The following is a 17,759-nucleotide window of genomic DNA, read 5'->3' on the forward strand; positions in this document are numbered from 1 at the left end:
GATGGAAGAATCCACCTGGGAGAGACTCTTTCATGAGGTTCATCCCATCTGTGCCCCTGGGAGGGTGACATTGAGCAGACATTAAAGACCCAGTCTGATATAATCGGGAGAGTAGAGGAACCTGGGAGTTAGCAGGAAGATTCCCAGCCAGAATGAGTTTCGGCTCCAGAAGAGGTGCAGTGTACAGGCTGGGGTCACGCTTGTGTAACCTCTGTTAGTAACTCAGTGCTTGCTGACAAGCGAAAGTGAAATAGAGGGGAGAGGGGACAGTGCTTTCCCAGAAGGATTTCACTAATTCTGCCCTTCCCAGAACCAGCTCCAGAGAAGAAGGCTTTGCTCTCTCTGCGACGGGGTAAGTCCCTGGCCCCTGTGTGGTTCCATTTCTCCATCCCTGTAACAAAGGGGTTAGGGCACACTCAGCATAATGTTAATGATACTAAGAGCTGGTGTCGGGAGGACTGTCACCTGATGGGTCTTCAGCTTTGTTGCCAAGTGCTGAAAGAGCCCCAGCCTGTGCTGGATGCCTGCCTGTAAGTAAACAGCAGTACCTGGCCGCCCGTTAGAGTTCAGACTGAGGGCGGGCTGTGGAACCCCCAGGAAGGGCAGGCCCATGGAAATGGCTAGGATCAAGCCACTGAGAAATTGAGAGAAGTAGTTGATTGACGTTCTCCTCCCCCACCAGCCCCAGAGAGGAAGTTGTTACAGATAAATAGAACCAGGCACGCCAGCTCCTGACACATCCATCAAGACCATGGGACAGAACTGGACACCAGGTGGGACCTGGGGCTGGCCTGGGCGGGCAGGATGAGGTCTGAGAACAGAAGGGAGTGCTGCGGGTGGCCCTGAGCCTTATCCCCAGGGAGTGGCGGGGGGTGGGGGATACTCCATTCTGCTGTTGTGTTATGGCTTTCAGCCTCTCTCTGGGTGCTGTGGTTCTGGCTGCACTCCAGTATCTCCCTGCCCTCCATTAGAAAAGGGCCATGATGTAGGTAGGGCCTCAGGACGCCTTCTGCTCCTCCGATGCCCTGGGCTGAGCCCAGGAATCTCTGGGCCAGAGTTGCACCCAGGCCGGGATATCGACCATGCCTGGCAGTCAGACAGCAGTTGACCTCTGTGACTGTCCTGCCCTTAGATCGCAGCCCTTTGCTGGTCCTGCTTTTGTGTGCCCACATGATCTGTCACCTGGTTGGAGCCACACCTGTACCTCGGGCCACTGCCACTGCCTCAACTGGGGTCACAAAGGACCCCTGCTCCTCCTGGCTCCCAAGAGCTAAGCGGTGCCCAGCATTGGAGGTGACCTGGCCAGAAATGGAAATCCCACTGAGTAAGGAGCAATTTTGATGGGATCCCAAAGAACACAGTGGTCTGGGCTGGGTTGTGGGCACAGAGGGTCCAAGGGTGGGGTTGACTCCTGAGCTGCACCCTACCCCAACCTTCTGCCATGTAGCCCCACCAGCTAGGCCAACTTGCCAGAGCATTCAGCACGTTCCCTCCCACCCAGCATCATGAGTGTGGGTTTAGGGCCCAGCTCCCAAGGTGTTCCTTATCCAGTGGGATGGAGAGAATTCCACCATAAGGATAGTCAGAGGACTCCTAGAGCCTTGACTGCAGTATGCCCCAAGGCCCAGCCTGCTCCCTGCTCCCTCCCCGCCAACCCCCTTGGTCTCCGGCCACCCACAGAGGAGCAGTGGCCTCCTGCCGCTGCCTCCTTGGCCAGGGCTCCTAGAGTCACCAGAGCTGAGCACTAGAAAAGGTCATCCTGAAGAAACAGGCTCAGAGGGAGTGCTCACCTGAACCAAGGACCTGTCCCCAGATTTCCTCTTGTTCAGCCCTGAGTCTCTCTGTAGACAACCACACTTCCCCATTAGCAGACTTTCCCACCTGCGTGTATTCACAGCAGCACTCCAGGTTCCTGAATTGTGGGGCCTGGGAGGCAGGGCAGCATGACAGAGGGGAGGGTGTGCCCTGTGGAAGAGCTAACAGCCACACGTGTCCCCCTAGATGGAACGCTGACCTTGTCCTGTACCGCCTGCAGCCACTCCACCTTCAGCATCCTCTACTGGATGGGCAATGGCTCCTTTATCGAGCACCTCCCAGGTCGGCTACGAGAGGGCAGTACCAGGTGAGGGGTGCAGCAGTGAGGCCAGCAGGAGGGGAGGGGGCTTCTTGTGGTCCTCTCTCATGGCCTTCCGCCCTCTGCTGCAGCAGGGAGTACCAGGGTGCTCGCACCCAGCTGCGGCGGGCCTTGGCGTTAGAGGAGCTGAGTCCCACCCTGCTCAACACCAACTTCTCTTGTGTCTTTGCTGATCCTGACCAGACCGCCCAGCGTCATGTCATCCTGGCCCAGCTCTGGGTGAGAAACCTGAGGGAAGGTTTCCACGGACAGGAGGAGCAGTTTGGGGAGCAAAGGGTGGGCTCGGCCCAGAGCGGCCTCCTGCTACTGTCCACTGTTCCCCAAGTGGAACTCAGGACTCAGGCAGGGGAGGTGTGGCCTAGAGGAAGGTGATCAAGAGATGTCCCCAACCCTTGGGCCTGATCCTTGTCTACCTTCACTTCCCCAGGCTGGGCTGAAGACCGGTCTGCCTTCTACTTAAGAAGCCCCACCCTCCAGCAGGTCACCTCTGCCTCGTCATCGCGACAGGTGAATTCCCAAGCCTGGTTGAGTCATCGCCTCTTCCTGGGGTCTACACGCTCTTGCAGCTCAGGCCTCCCTCTAACAGACTGTCGCAGGGAAGGGATGGGCTAAATGCTGCTTCTGATCCACGGCTGCATCCTTGTCACACCCGGCAGGGCCCACAGTGGGCGTGCATAAATGATTTTTCACTGGAGGTATGACATCTGCTCTCTCATTTAAGCCGTCCTTCCACTTACAGAACTTGGCAGGGACAAAGATGTGCTCTAAAGAGCCGAAATTTCCCTTTTCCTGCACAGATCAAGACCGCTCAGCACTTAAGGGAGAAAAATAGACTTTATTTACAAGTAATAACATTTAGAAAAGATCCATCCCTGGCCCTTAAAAACCTTCCCATCACTCCAAATCCCACCCCAGTGTTAAGTCTGGGGAAGGTGGGGGATGAGCTGCAGCTGAAGGCTGCCCCCACCCCAGCCCCCAACCCTGCTGCTGCACCTAGGCGTGGGGCCCATCTGTTCTGGAAAAAGGGATCTTCTGGGCATCCGAGCCCTTGGGTGGATGGGAGCACCTCTGGGTGCACCCACTAGGTCAGTGTCCAGTCCTGGACTTAAAAAGCACAGGGCCCTAGTTGGGCCCAGCCACCAAGAGCAGCAGGGACCAGGGCCTGCTCCTCCAATGGTCCCTTCTGGATCCAGAGGCTGGGGAGGACTGACTTGGCCCTCGGGCCCAGCCACTCAAAGCCAGCCTCAAGACTGTTTGTGATGGAGAAGTGACTTCGCTCTAAGAAAACATGAGGCAAGGTAGGGAGAAGACCCAGACTCTCCAGGGCCAACTCTGAGGACACATCTGTTCACCTAGCGAAGGCTCCGGTGAAGATCCAGGTACCAGGCCGGGGTGTGGGCAGGCATCACTGTCTCTAGGGGTCTGGCCACTGTTGGCCTGGGAGCTGAGAGAAGGCACTGAAAGGGACAGTAGAAGGAGAAGGACCAGGCGAGGTTGGCATTTGAGGACACAGATGGGGCCTCTCACTGGTCCTGGCCCTTTAGTGCTTTGCCTGGAAGAGAGAAACATAGTCACATGGCTGGGGACATGAGATGCCAGCCTGTACCAGATGGCTCAAGGAGGCCTCTCACAGCTCCCGAAGCCCCCTGACTAGGATCCCTTTCTTGGGAGTGACCCGGACACCTCTACCTTCAGGTTCTCAGTTGCCAGCTATGCCCAAGCAGCCCTGAGTCTCCTCTCCTCCACCAGCAGGTAACCAAGGCAGGGGCACCCATACTTTGCAACCACCTCCAGCAGCCTAGCTAAGCCCTGTCATGGAAGCCTCCCGAAGGGTGGCCTGGGGGAGTGCCCCACTTCCACCCACTTTCCTAAGAGTCCACCACCCCCTTCCTGTCAGTGCTTCCACCTTGCCCTTGGCCCGAGGGGTGGCAGTGGCGGCAGCGAGGGCAGCGGCAGTGGCGGCACTGGCCGCAGTTGTAGCGATGCGCGGAGAGCGGCGGGTCCCACTGCGGGTGTTGGGGGAGGCCTTGGACAGAGCTTTCTTTGAGGCTCCCCTCCGCAGCAGGCTGTTCCCAAGCTTCTTGGGCGTGTTAAGGATGCTGAAAGCCATGGACTGGCGGCGGTCAGCCTGTTGGGGAGGGAGGGGCTGTCAAGCTGGGCTGCACTCACACTCTGCCACCAAGGCCTCCCCAGGGGCTCCCTCCAGCCCCCTGTACTAACCTGTTTAATAGCCGGAGCAGCGGCTTTCTTCTGGGCCTCCGTAGTGCTCTGTTTGCGCCCTTCATGTCGGTCCCGGGGAGTCATGGGGCGTGGGAAACAGCTGGTGGCCTTCTTAGACTATGGGGAAAAGAAGTTGACATCCAAAGCCAGACATGTGTCTCTGCATCAAGCCCTTGGACAGCGAAGGCTCCCCTTTAGTCCACTTTTCAAATTTGGGGAGCTGGGCTAGACTGGGCAAGCTGCTAGACAGAACAAGAAGTAGCCAGGGTTGCCTACCTCTGGGGTACCGGGACCCTGATGGGGCTCTGAGGAGACCCGTTTGCGCTGCAGCCGGGTGGTGATGCCCGTGCCCTCCGCTATCTGGGCTGGCTGCATGCTGGCTCGGCGCAGGGTCTCCCGGGGGTCACCAGTTTTCATCTCCTCATCTGTGATGGTAGCCAGGCTCAGAGAAGGCTGCATAGGGTGGAAAGAGTGGTCAAGCGGGGCAGAATTGCCCCCAGAACTCCTCACTGGCCTGGTGTGCAGGGCAGCTCAGGCCTTCTGTGGCGGAAGGCCTCCTTGCCGTTGTCTTCCTCTACTCTTGCCCTGCAGGATGGCCACAGGAGGCGGCAGAGCAGACCTCCACACACTCAGGCCTGCCCACAGGTAGTTCACCCCAAACCCTTCTAGGCCAGCTAGTCCGCAGAGGCATAAGGTCACCCTCTGCAGCAGGCCAGAGACCAAGGGCACTAGGGTCAGTGAGTAGTGCTGGGGTGGCGTGCCCAGGGAGGAGGAGGGGAGCTGGCCTGGGGCCTGAGCTCACCCTAGACTCCAGGGGGTAGCAGGTCTTCAAGTGAGGGGGGCACACCCGGTTGCGCTGCTGCAGCTCTGCGATGCGGTTCCAGTCGTCCAGCTGCTCGGGCTCATCCTGGCAAGTGCCCATGTAGAAGCTGTTCCTTCCTGTGGAGGGCCAGGAGACAGGAGCAGGTGGGGCTGGAAGGCCAGGAAGAGTGAGGGGAGCAGCAGGGGGTCACCCCTGGTCTTGCTAACCTTCGTATTCACCACTTCTGTCCCCCTCTCCTGTGGACTTGAGGCTTGGGGCCTCAGAGTCCTGTTGTGCTCAGGGCTGCAGATCGCAGGGCGAGGCTCACAGGGCATTTCTACTGTGGGGGCTGGCTCACCGCTCTCCCTCTGGGGAGGTCAAAGGAAATCCTCCGCAGAGGCTGTGACACCTTAGAGAAACTGAGGACCAGAGAACTGAGGACCTAGGGGGTCCTGGAAGGTAAGAGCCTTCAGGAAGAATCTAAAAATAGAACACTGGCCCAGCAGAGCTCTTCTGGCACCTCTTACCCCCTGAGATGGGGTAACAGAGGACCTGAGCTGAGCATCACGATTAGGCTGGGAATCCTAGGCCCCTTGTGTGAATGTTTCCCATTCACACAGGCTGAGATGAAGAGCAGCCTAAGGGACAGACAAGGCCCTGAGACTACAGGGAAGAGGGGCAGGCAAGGTACTGGAAGGTAATTAGCCTTGGGGTTTTAGAAGTTTGTCCCTTTCCTGTGCCAGGATCTGCTTCCCGTCTCATCTGTGTTTCAAGCCCCTATGGTCACCTCACCTGGAGGGACCCCACTGGATACACCAGCCTGGGAGCGGCGAGCAGAGCTGCGAGTGGTGGGCCGGTACCCAGGTAGACTGAGCAAAGCCGAGTTGCCATCATCAGGAGAGCCCAGGCGGGCTAGAGACTGGGTAGAAGACGTGGCTCGTGGGCCAGCCTGGGAGGCAGGGGCGGACTGGGTGCTGTAGAAGGATGAATTGGCGCTGTCCGGCTCTTCCACATCTAGCTTCTGGAAGAGAGAAATAATCTGGTGGGATGGGGCTCTGACAGTCCACAAAGCAGCCTCCTGTTCCCCTTCCTAAAATGCCTGTGTTCCCACACTGCTTTGTAGGGATCCTTAGCTGCAGAGCTGTAAGAAATGGGCCTTGTTGCTAAGAATCCTGCATAAGGTGCTGAGGCCATACCCATTTTCTCTTGCCTGTTGACCATGCTTTGAAGGAAGGCAGGCAGAGTTGTGTATCAGACCAGTTTAGAATCAAAGTGTAAAAAAATAAAGGATCGGCCTACCAGTCTCAGCTAGCAAGTGGCAGAGCCAGAGCTGGAATGCTTGGCTTCCGGGCTAGTCAGGCTCATCCCATAGTCTCCACTGTCCCCTCAACCTGAGCTGACCATGACCCTGCCCATCTTTTAGTTCTCCAGCTTCTTGGTAGCAAAGGGCAGCCCACACAAAGGAGGTACCCTTTGCTGCATGAAAGTTACCTCCCCACTCCCCAACCTCCTCAGGATATGGAAACACGGCCAGCCAGAGTTCCCAGCCTGGCAGGCAGCCTTCTGGATGGCCACAACGCATCTCAGCCACCCAGGTGGTGTGCTGGAGGCCCAGGGCTGGGCAGTAACTTCACATTCTCTCCCTTCAGCCTGCACAGGGTCAGTGCTACCCATGGAAAGAAACCCGCCTTAAAACCAACAAGGCATCCAATTCCAGCCCTGCCCTTTTCTACAAAAGAGGCCTTTGTTTCTTGGGATCTTAAGATACAGCTTAATCAGTCTGGCCAGCCTTGGGAGGCTACTGTGAGGACCCGATGGGGAAGATGCCCTTATGAGCAAGGGAGCATGACTGGCTTACAGTCCCACTCCCAGCAGCCTGACCTTGGTCATGGTGATATTGATGATTTGCGTGGTACGTCGACGAGCAGAGCGGGTCTTCCGGCCTGAATCCAGGAAGACGTCCCCCAAGGAGTCCAGGCTGCTCTCCAGTGGGGCCTGACCCCGAGCTGGGATTGGGGTGAAGTAGAGAGACTCCAGGGATTCTACCTTGGGGGGCAGGCGCTGGGAGATGGGGGAGGCTGGCTCTCCAGGGATGCTGGTGCCATCTGGCTGAGTTCGAGGCAGCTTGCTGTAGAAAAGGCATTTTGTTCATCCCTTTGCTTCAAAGTAACCAACTCCTACATTTACTACAAGCGGACCAGGTCAAGCACCCCATTTTTTCTCTGATTTTTGAGAAGTACCCAGGAAAGCCCTTAGCCCGCCCGGGCCCTCCCTTCACTCTCCATTCCAGGTGAGCTCATCTACTCCCATGGCTCTCTGAGGTCCTTAACACTGGCAACTCCGGGATTCCACTATCCCAGACATCGCCCCCTGGACACCCAGCTCCACAGTGTTCCTCCTCGATGAGCCACTTCAGGGAACAAGAGCGGCCTCCAGCTGGGCACCCCCCAGCCACAATCCTACCCAACAGCTCACCTAACCACACCCCGTCCCTTCGCATCTCTTTGGCCAGTCTACCTCATCTCCTCTCACCTAGACTTAGTGGCACCTGAGGAGAGGTGCGAGCCTGGTGACAAGCAGAGGTTCAAGCCTACCTCTACCACTGTGGGACCTTGGTCAAATGACTGCCCCTTTATGCCCCATTCTCATCTGTTAAAGTACATAATCACGGAACCTACCTCAGAGGATTTTGAGGGGTATGCATTAATATTTTCCGGGTGTGTCTGTAGCGTCAGCTTCACTGGCTATGAGAAAAGCTTTCTAAGATGCAAACTGGACCACATACTGCTTCATTTCCGACCCTTCTGAGGTCCCTCAATGCCTTTAGGATCAGGTCTAGTGGGGATCGCAGCCAGCCCTCCTCACCTCACTTGCCAGCACAGCCAGGCGCTCTCTCAACCTCTGCCCTCTGCTCCCCTCTGTTCAGCAGGCACACACACTTTCGGCTCGTCTGCAGACTCCAAGCAGAAGTGACAGCCTCCAGGCAGCCCCTTCTGACCCCTCATTTCTTCTTACTCCCTTGGGACCCTATACAAATACGTGCCCTACCACCTGTGCCCGGGTTTCCTTACACTTCCCGACAAATAAGCTCCCAGAGGGCAAAGGGACCACATCTTTATCTCACTAGGCCCAGTGGCCAGGACAACCTGACAGCAGGCACTCAGGGGACAAGAGGGTGGAAGGGTGCCTCCTCACCTGGTGATGGTGAGGGGAGTCCCCTCCTCACAGCTCAAATCCAGGCTGTCCACACTCAAGTCCAACTGAGGCTTAGCCTGGGGCTCCCGGCTCTTTAAGGCATCAGTTGCCACTTGGAACTTGCCCAGATCTCGAAGCTGCTGGTCAGCGTGGGCAACCTGAGAAGGAGAGGGCCGGGGAGCATGAAGACAAGCCTCAGGCAGGGGCAGCCTGGAGGTGGGGGTGGGGGGTGGCATAGGGGTCCAACAGGAAGAGGGTGATGAGGGAGTCGGTCCAAGCTGATACTGACCTGTGCCTCCAGGCTGCGCACCTGGGCGGTGAGGTGGCGGCAGGTCTGCTCAGCCTCCTTGGTCTTCAGCCCAGCCTGTTGCAGCTCCCGGCCCAGCCGTTCTGCTTCAGCCCGCAGCTCTTTGTTTTCCTTCTGCAGCTGCTCCAGACCCCGGAGCTGCTCCTGCAGCTCTTGGTTCTGCTGTTTCTTGGCATCATAGTGGGTCTTGGCTTTTTCCATCTATGTGGGCAGATAGGGCAGGTGGGTGGTGGGGGTGGAGCAGGGACTGGGGGGTGGGGGGGCAGTGGTCCAGGGCTGGGGGCGCCTCACCTGTAGCTTATAGTGCTCAGCTGCCTGCTCCTTCTGGCTCAGCTGGGCCTGCAGCTCATTCAGCTGGGCCTGGAGGCGTTGGGCCTCTTGCTGGCTCTCCCCTCCCTGGGCCTGGAAAGCATGACAAACGCTGATCAGGGTGGCTGTTCTGTCCACTCCCCCCCAAATCACTCACTTGCCCTAGGCTCCTGGGTTCCGTATTTTCAGACTCCTGTATTCTCGCTCAGGACATGCACAAAATCCTTTTACCCCTGCCCACAACTCCCACCTAATACGGACATACCACACACCCTGTCAAGGTCCACATTCTGCAGGAGCGTTCCTTGTCCAGCTAATGCCATTTCTGGCAGAGTTCTGACAGCCCTATCTTTGCCTTCTTGGTGACCAGGCACAAACCATCTCATTCTCTCTACATGAGTAGTCTCCCCAAGGAGACTCCCTACTCCCCAACAGAGACTGAGCCTCAGGAACACTTGGTTACAGAGCATGGAGCTAGACACTTGGCATATGAGCTCTCTGAGGACCTGTGAACTCTTTTCCACCTCAAAACCACTGTGGGAAGTAACTTCATCCCCGTTTCAGAGATGAAGAAACTGAGCTCAGAGCTGTAAACATACGGACGAGGATCATTAAAGCACAGTAAGATTTGAACCTTGGTCCACCCGACTCCAAGGCCCATGTGGGCTCATTTATAATACCGCACTGCCTCCTAACCAGACCACAGACTCCTCGGGAGCAGGGCCCACATCCAGCTCCTGGTCCCTCTGCAATGCCAGTGAGTGCTTAGCTCGCAGCAGACACTGGACTAGCTGGTCCTATCTCGCCTACATCTCCGAGCCCCGGGAAGGCCCCCAAATGGAGAATAAGCATCTGGGTTTTGGTTTGTTTTTAAGATTTTATTTATTTTAGAGAGAGACACAGAGAAAGCAAGAGTGAGCACAGGTAAGGAGAGAGGGAGAAGCAGGCTCCTTGCTCAGCGTGATCTGAGCTAAAGGCAATTGCTTAACTGACTAAACCCAGGTAGGTGCCCCAGTATGTTTGTTTTTAAGATTTATTTATGTATTTGAGAAAGTAGAGTGGGAGAAAGTATGAGCGGGAGGGCCAGAAGGAGAAATCTCAAGCAGACTCCACGCTGAGTGTAGAGCCCAACGTGGGACTCAATTTCATGACCCTGAGATCACAACGTGAACTGAAATTAAAAAAGGGAAAATGCACTTCTTGCCTGGTGAATATTTAATAGAAATATTAGAGAACATCTCTGTATACTGCTAAGTCTTGCTAATATTATTAATGCAGCCTGTATCAGCCATGAGAACGTTGCAGGGGCTTCTGCGCAAGACTGAGATTTGTTTTTCTTTTGAATCAATTTCTGCTACTTCTTTGGATTGTGAGTTTGATATCTCCACTTATTGTGCTCATGTTTTCCCGTGTTAGAATGGAACAATTATTTCAGTTTACCTCATCAAACCATTGTGAGCAGACTTCTCAGCTAACCATAGTCAAGAGAAATTAAATGACATCTTACCAATGATGCTGGCATATTTACTATTCTATACTCCCTTTCTAGCCAAAACTACTCTTTTGAAAAGCTTAGGAGATATTGGAGAGCTGATCTCAAATTATACTCAGACCCACATCAATAATCATGGGAAGGAGGGAAAGCGAGGTAACGTGATGCCCTACTTCTGATGGAGATCAGACTGTTAGTATCCCAAGAGTGGTCAGTATAGTTTGTGTTGAACTGAAACCAAGAGACGGACACTTAAATCCATCGGTGTCATCCAGGTACCCCGATAAGCACGTTTATCACACAATTATCATGGAGGGGACCTGAGGGAAACAAAGCTCAGCTCCCACCAACTCCTGTGACCCATCAGAGCTGGGGCGCCTGGGTGGCTCAGTGGGTTAAGCCTCTGCCTTTGGCTCAGGTCATGATCCCGGGGTCCTGGGATCGAGCCCCGCATCGGGCTCTCTGCTCGGCGGGGAGCCTGCATCCCCCTCTCTCTCTCTGCCTGCCTCTCTGCCTACCTGTGATCTCTGTCTGTGAAATAAATAAATAAAATCTTGAAAAAAAACAAAAACAAACAAACAAAAAAAAACAAAAAACAGAGCTTTAGTGAGCCCCAAGGCCAGTGGCGCCTAATTCCTCTACCCCTGGTAAAAGCTGTGAAGCCTGAACTGCAAAAAAAGCAGATATTAAACCAAAGAAGATGACACTGCTGTAAGTATTAAGAATATTAAGTTGCTGGGACTCCTGGGTGGCTCAGTGGGTTAAGAGCCTGCCTTCAGCTCAGATCATGATCCCAGGGTCCTGGGATCAAGTCCCGCTTCGGGCTCCTTGCTCAGCAGGAAGCCTGCTTCTCCCTCCCCTCTGCGGCTCCCCCCTGCTTATGTGCCTCATGCTCTGTCAAATAAATAAAGTCTTTTAAACAAATATTAAGTCGCATTGTAATATAAATGTTAAGGACACTCCTCAAGGTTAAGCTGTCTAGAGAGCAGTGCTAGCCAAAGAACTTTCTACAGTGATAGAAATGGTCTGTATCTGCCCCGTCCAATTTGGCAGCCCTAGCTATACCTAGCTACTAAGCAAGGGAAATGAGACTAGCGCGACTGAGAAGCTGAATTTTTCATTAGTTAAACCACGCAGAACTAAGAGCTACTGTAGTGCAGAATGAAGGTCTGAGGGATGGGAGTCATTCTCGTCTTCCCTCGAGAGCTCCAAGAAGGGGGCACAAGCAAGGGCTCCGGAGCCACAGGCAGATGGAAAACTGTAAGGTCCTCCTCTGCCCCCATACCCACCACAGCCTGAGGGCTTACAGAGAGCCGTCCCTCCCCCTTCCTCATTCTGAGACTGAGGGAAGATGACCCAACTCCACCGTATCCTACCTTCAGCTTCTGTTGCTGCACCTTGCTGGCTTGGTCATGATCAACTAGCTTCTTACTCAGTTCTTCGACCTGGAGCAGGGGAGGAAGAGAAGACAAGACTCAGGAGGCCTTCCCCTGGTTGTCCTGAGAAATCAGGAGCTTTCCCCAGATAAATCCCCAATGTTCGTAGAAGAAACTCTGGTCCTTTCTCTGGCCTCCAATTAGGGAACAGCCTGCTGCTTAGGCTGGTTGGCAGGACCAGAGTGACGCGACCCAATATGTAGAGGCTGCCAGAGCCATCTGCCCATGCTCGCCTCTGTCCCCAGGCTGCAGAGACAGGCCTGCCAGAGCCCTGCAGCCTTGAGATTCAGAACTGAATCTGGGGAGCTGACATCCCATTACCACCCTACTACTGCCACTATTCCCAGCCCCAACCTTCCTAGGTTGGGGACAGGAACAGGGGACTGAGTCTATAATTCTAGTAAATACTGAATACCCAGCACTTCTCCCAAAAACTGCCAAGGGCCACCGATACTCAGACTTCTTCCCAAACTGCAGGGGCTGTCAGGGCTGGAGCTAGCAACATGGCCACTGGGAAGCAGACTGCCAGACAAGGTGGGGAGGGCGGGCAGCCTTTCTACCCCAAGCCCAGTCCACTCCCACAGGAAAGAGGAGCAGAGGGAGGGAGAGGTCTGGAGGGAGCCTAACAGCACGAGCACTGTTGGCTCCTCCAGGCGTTCCAGGGGCTCAAGCAGGAACTGCAAAGAGGCAAGAGCTCCACTGCTGCCTGTTTGCTATTTGTGACTGTCCCCATCACCTCAGGCTCCCTGGAGGCCGCAATGGAAGGAGAGGAGGGCCCGATTCCTCAGCAGGCCGGAAGTGACTGAAGAGGAAGGGTGGTGGAGAAAGGGTGCCCCCGCTAGGCACCAGCCGATGGCCTCAATGGCCAGGGCAGTGCAGGGAGATCCTTGTGAGGGCCCAGCACCCAGGCCGGGCCACCTCCTGTCTCCCGTGGGGCTTGGCCTTCCTGCTCCCAGACAGCTCTAGTTCACGCTCAGGGTTAAAGCCCCAGAGGATGATAGGCAGGTGTCCCAACGCTCACAACCCTCCCTGACCTGTGGGGGCTGCTTGTGTGAAACAAGGCCACGGTCATTTTGCCACTCCTCTTAGTTTGGCACCCAAGCTGGGAATGGAACTTGGAGATTTGGGAATCCCAAGGAATGCCAGTCACCAGTTCGGACATAGGAAAGATGAAGGGACAGAAGGATGGGGACGCCGACCTGGACTGAGTGGGAAGACGCCCGAGAGAGGGCCCAGCACACCGAACTCCTGGGCAGCCCGGGCCTGGATTCCATGGCTTGACCCTGCCCTGTTCACAGTTCACAACAGGAGCGGGCGGAGGCAAGCTGCAGCTTGGGGTCATGCACTGAGACGGGTCACCGCTTAAGCAGCCAGCACTTATCAGGGACCCCAGGCTTTACCTGCTTAGTTTGCGCTCTCTGAAATACCTCTAGCTGCTCCACCTGTGCACGGGGGAGGGGCAATGGAGACAGGGTGAGATGGGGACCTAAAGGCACTAGCCCTGCCACCAGACTGATCTCACTGAGGCTCTGAGACTTTCCTCCAAGGAATGAGACTTATAGTCATTTTTAAAAAGTGACAATTTGGCTCACTCTAGTCCCCAGAAGTTCCTAGGGTCTCCACTGAGGGCATGCCTGCCTAGGACTGTGTGCTTCTAGAACAGACTGATAGACTTCACAACTTCACTCTCCAGGGACAGAGCCTTCAGGAAGGAGGAAACTACTGATACTTTCTTTAGGACAGTAGGGGGCAAAATACTTGAACTCTACCAGCCATCCCGCCAGTGAGGGGAGCCAAGACAGAAGGGAACATCGTCCCTTCTCTCAGGTCTGATCTCTGTGGGCAAGGCTGAGCTGGGCATCTTACCTGGGCAGTGAGTTTCTGCCTCTCATCCTGGAACCGCTGCCTCTCCTCCAGGACCTTGACCTTGGCACCCTCATACTTGGCAGTCATCACCTCCAACTCCCGGGCAGTGTTCTGTGCTTCCCGCTGCATCTCAGCCAGACGGGTCTCCGCGTCGGCTCGCACAGCTGCCAGCTCCTGGCCATACTTCTCCCTGGCCTGGTCCAGCTCCACTTCCAGAAATTGCCGACCCAGGCTGGCACGCTCCCCCAGCCCCCGGTTCTCCTCTGCCAGCAGGCCATGAGCCTTCTTCAGCATGCTCAGCTGCTCCGCATAGCTGGCCTTCTCAGCCCGCAGCTGCTGCGCTGCCCGTTCCTGCTCCGCCACCTTCTGCCGCAGGGGCCCCAGCTCCCCGAGCTCCCGCTGGGCCCGCACCAGCTCTGCCCGCAGCCCACCGGCTGCCTGCTTACTCTGCTCCAGCTCCTCACGATGGCGCTTCTCCGCAGCTGCCTGCTCAGCCTGTAGCTGCTGGCACAGGTGCTTAGCGGGCAGGAGCTCGCTCACTAGGGCCTGGGTGCTGGTATGCTCCAGCTGCAGGGCAGAGAGGGCCTGCTCCTTCTGGAAGAACTTCTCCTGCCACGTCTTTAGTTCTTGGCCCAGCTCCTCCGCTCGCTCTGCCTGCGAGGCCAGCTCCTGCCGGAGGCTCTCTGAAGCCACCCGCTGTTTCTCGGCCTCCTCCCGGAGGGTCCGCACCTCCTCCCGCAGAGCAGAGCTGCGTTCGGCGGCCCTGGCGCTGTTGCTGGTGGTCTCTGCCTGGAGCAGGCGCAGCCTCTCCTCCAGCTTCTGGCTCTTCTCTGACTCAGCTACAACCAGCCGCTTCAACTCCTTGCTCTCCCCCTCTTTTTCTAGGACCTGGCGGTTCAGGATGGACACCTCTTCCTCCAGGCTGCTGATGAGGCTGTTTTTCCTCTCAGCCTCCTGCTGGCCCCGGGCCACTTGGGTCTTCCACTCATCCTCAGCCTTGCTATGGTCTTGGGCCTTGGCACGGAGGGCGGCCAGCTCCCTCTGGGCTGTGGCTAAGGTGTCCTGACTGCGCCCCAGCTCCTGGGCCTTCTCCTCTAACCGGCCCTGCAACGCCTCCAGGGAACCGGCCTGCTCTGCGCGGGAGGCACGCTCACACTCCAGGCTACGCTCCAGGCCAGAGACCTTCTCCTGGTGCTCCCGGCACTGCCGCTCCAGCTTACTCACCTCAGCCCGCAGAGCCTTGAGCTCAGGGTCTTTTCGCTCACTCTTTCCAGCAGACTCTGACTGTGCTCCTCCTGACCCAGAAGAGTCTTCACTGGCTGGCCCCAGAGACTGTTGGCGCCCCTCCTCTCTCTTGGCCAGCTGTTCCTTCAGTCGCTGCACAGTTTGCTGAAGCTCCCCCAGCTCTGTTTTCTGGGCTGCCTCCTGCCCACGGAGCTTGGCCAGCTCCTGGTCCTTCCCTTCCTTTTCCATCAGGGCATGGGCCAGGGCTTCCTGCAGGGTTGCAAACTCCACACGCTGCTCATTGAGGGCATTTTGCAGCCGCATCTCCAGCTCTGCCTTGGCGGCCTTCTCCAGGGCAAGATCAGCTTGGGCCCTGCTCCGCTCCTGGGTCAGGCGTGCCACCTCCCTCTCCTGCTGCCCGCGCTCCTCCTGCTGCTGGCCCTGGCTCTCGATCAGCGCAGCCCGCAGCCTCTCCAGTTCACTGCCCATCTGCTCGGCCTCCCGCTCCATGGCCTGCAGTGCCGCCTGCGTGCTGCAGAAGTGGCGTCCCTGCTGCTCTTCCGGCCACTCGGACCCTCTGTCTCCTGGCCTTGGGGGCTCCTTGAGTAGCTCACGGGAAGCTGTTTCCTGCTGCTCTCCTGCCTTGCGTACCAAGCCCTCCAGGCGGGCTACCTCCTTGCCAGTGGCAGCCATCTTCTCCTGCAGAACAGAGAGGTCATCTGCAAGCTTCTGGGCCCTGACCTCCTTCTCCTGGGCCTGCTGGAGGGCTCTGGCCAGGTTGGCACGAAGCTGAGCTACTTCACTCTGCTGCCGGCTGATCTGGAGCTCGCTGTGGGCCTCGATCCCTGCCACCTTCTCCTTAGCTTCCTGTAGTTCCTGGCGGGCCTTCTCGCATTCCTCCTTCAGGGTCATCAGCTGTTCCTGGAACATGGCACCGTACTGGGCCTCCTCTTGCTGGCTGTCCTCATACCGCTCGCGCCAGGTGGCCACCTCCTTGGCAAGCTGTTCACACTCACCCTCTGCCTCACGCTGGGAGGCTACGGCCTCTGCCAGCTCCCGCCGCAGGGCTTCCATCTCGGCCTGATGGGCTTCCCCCAGCTGCCGTAATCGGGCCTCCAGCCCCTTGCGCCCAGCCCTCTCTTCTTCTAGCTCCTTCCGTTCCTGCTTATGCTGTTCCACCAGACACCGGGTCTCTGCCTCCAGCTTGGAGATGTGACGCTGCTGCTCTTCCAGGGCGTCTGAGGCTCTGCGCTTCTCCTCTTCCAGGCTGCCCTTGCTGATCTTCAAGGACTCTTCAAGAGCCCGGACCTGCTCCTGGAACTGGCCCTTCTCCTGGGCCACCCTTTCTCTCTCGGTTGCTTTCTGCTGCTCAGACCTCAGCTGGGCCTTTAGCTCTGCCACCTGGGCCTGGGCCTCACACTGCTCCTGGCGGGCTGCCTCAACACAGGCATGGAGTTCCTCCACCTTTTGACTCAGCTCTGCCTTCTCCCGCTGGGCCCGAGTCACCGAGGCCTGGGCACTGTCCCGGGCTTCATTAGCGGCCTGAAGTTGCTGTTGCAGGACCTCTAGCTTGGCAGTCTTCTCCTTCTCCAACGCTTCCAGCTGCTGGAGGGCCGAATCCCTCTCCTTTAAAGAAGTCTGCTGCTCTTCGGTGGCAGCGGCCAGTTGCTGGGCATGGTCTCGCCGGGCTGCCTCCTGCTCCTGGGCAGCTTCCTCTAACTGCTGCTCCTTTTGCTTCAGGCTGCTGCTCAGCTGCTCCAACTGCTGGCAAAGGCTCTGGGAGGCCTGTTCTTGCTGCTGGAGGGTCTCTGCTAGCTGGGCCTGCTCCTGTTTGGCCTGCTGCTTCAGGCTGGCCAGTTCTTGATCCTGCTGCTGGAGAGTGGTGTTGAGGGTGGTAAGCTCAGAAGTCAGTGTGGCTACCTGGGCAGACAGCCGGGCCCCCTGAGCCTGAGAGGCCTGCTCCAGCTCTTCCTTCGCCTGGCTGAGGTTGGCCAGGGAGCCCTGCAGCTCAGCAATCAGGCCAGCCAGCTGCTGCTTTTCTTCTTCAAAATGGCCCCGCTCGGCCAGCAGCTTGGCTTCCCGCTGGCCCTGCTCAGCCTCCAGCGCCTCGACCCTGGCTTGGAGCTGGCTGTTGTCTGCAGCAAGAGAGGCTGCCTCTTGCTTCAGGGTTTCCAGCTGATGAGATAAAGAGACAGATGAGGATCAGCATGACTCCTCCATCACCAGAGCACCTATGAGAACTAATGAACAGGAATCCAACTGTAGCAAACACAGGTCCACACCAAACACGGGATGCGGGTCTTCCCCGCTGCTCCTGTGCATTCCTACCTGCAAGACGTCGCCCAACACTTCGCCCTTCTCCCGGGGTGGGTTCTCCCGAATCTGGGCCAAATGTTCTTCCAGGTGTGAAAGTTTTCCCTGAAGGATTTCATTCTTCTCTTCAAGGCATTTCTGAGAATAAACAAGAGCCTTTATGAACAGAGGTGGAATAAGTACTAGGTTACCAACAACATATGGAGCCCTATCACCCTGTTACCAAGATCTCCTTTTGCCCTGACCTTGGGAAAAACTCAGAAACCAAGGACCTGGGATCATGAGGGACCTGATTTTCTAGCCCTAATTTCACAGCTGAATTAAATAATGTGACCTGTTAATTTCTTCTTCCAGGCCACTAAGTTTACTTCAAATTTCCTTACTTAAAAAAAAAACCTCCTTACTATATACCCTTCCTCAGACAAGTCTTGGCTCCCAGATTATCCAAACATGCAACAGCT

General features: G+C 56.6%; 2 protein-coding genes across 7 annotated transcripts in view; one reads left to right on the forward strand and one right to left on the reverse strand.

Annotated features, from left to right (window-relative positions):
• The first annotated feature begins 712 nt into the window (after positions 1–712).
• LOC111159650 (interleukin 18 binding protein) lies at positions 713–2,828 on the forward strand. 2 transcript variants are annotated; one of them, XM_022522206.1, is made up of 5 exons: positions 713–773; positions 1,133–1,324; positions 2,002–2,122; positions 2,206–2,353; positions 2,562–2,828. In XM_022522206.1, exons 1-5 carry the CDS (start codon positions 752–754, stop codon positions 2,592–2,594), a joined length of 516 nt encoding a protein of 171 aa, XP_022377914.1. In that variant the 5' UTR covers positions 713–751; the 3' UTR covers positions 2,595–2,828. The 2 variants fall into 2 exon arrangements, with proteins under 2 accessions (XP_022377914.1, XP_022377915.1); XM_022522207.1 differs by having other exon boundaries at positions 2,209–2,353.
• A 102-nt stretch (positions 2,829–2,930) lies between these two features.
• LOC111159647 (nuclear mitotic apparatus protein 1) overlaps positions 2,931–17,759 on the reverse strand; it is a 76,105-nt gene continuing 61,276 nt past the window's right edge. For 3 of the 5 annotated variants that reach the window (XM_022522200.1, XM_022522199.1, XM_022522198.1), the window contains exons 13-25: positions 17,314–17,436; positions 13,762–17,160; positions 11,836–11,904; positions 8,950–9,060; positions 8,641–8,859; positions 8,352–8,509; positions 7,038–7,284; positions 5,949–6,177; positions 5,157–5,326; positions 4,631–4,807; positions 4,355–4,471; positions 4,041–4,262; positions 2,931–3,686 (exon numbers count right to left, since the gene is read on the reverse strand). In XM_022522200.1, the coding sequence (XP_022377908.1) occupies positions 3,675–3,686; positions 4,041–4,262; positions 4,355–4,471; positions 4,631–4,807; positions 5,157–5,326; positions 5,949–6,177; positions 7,038–7,284; positions 8,352–8,509; positions 8,641–8,859; positions 8,950–9,060; positions 11,836–11,904; positions 13,762–17,160; positions 17,314–17,436 (5,253 nt within the window). In that variant the 3' untranslated portion in view covers positions 2,931–3,674. Of the gene's footprint in view, positions 3,687–4,040; positions 4,263–4,354; positions 4,472–4,630; positions 4,808–5,156; positions 5,327–5,948; positions 6,178–7,037; positions 7,285–8,351; positions 8,510–8,640; positions 8,860–8,949; positions 9,066–11,831; positions 11,905–13,295; positions 13,338–13,761; positions 17,161–17,313; positions 17,437–17,759 lie in introns of all 5 variants that reach the window. The other 2 variants (XM_022522202.1, XM_022522201.1) reach the window with 2 other exon arrangements.

This window comes from Enhydra lutris, unplaced genomic scaffold (assembly GCF_002288905.1).
Source record: "Enhydra lutris kenyoni isolate GAN:26980312 unplaced genomic scaffold, ASM228890v2 scaffoldscaffold68, whole genome shotgun sequence".
Lineage (NCBI taxonomy): Eukaryota > Metazoa > Chordata > Mammalia > Carnivora > Mustelidae > Enhydra > Enhydra lutris.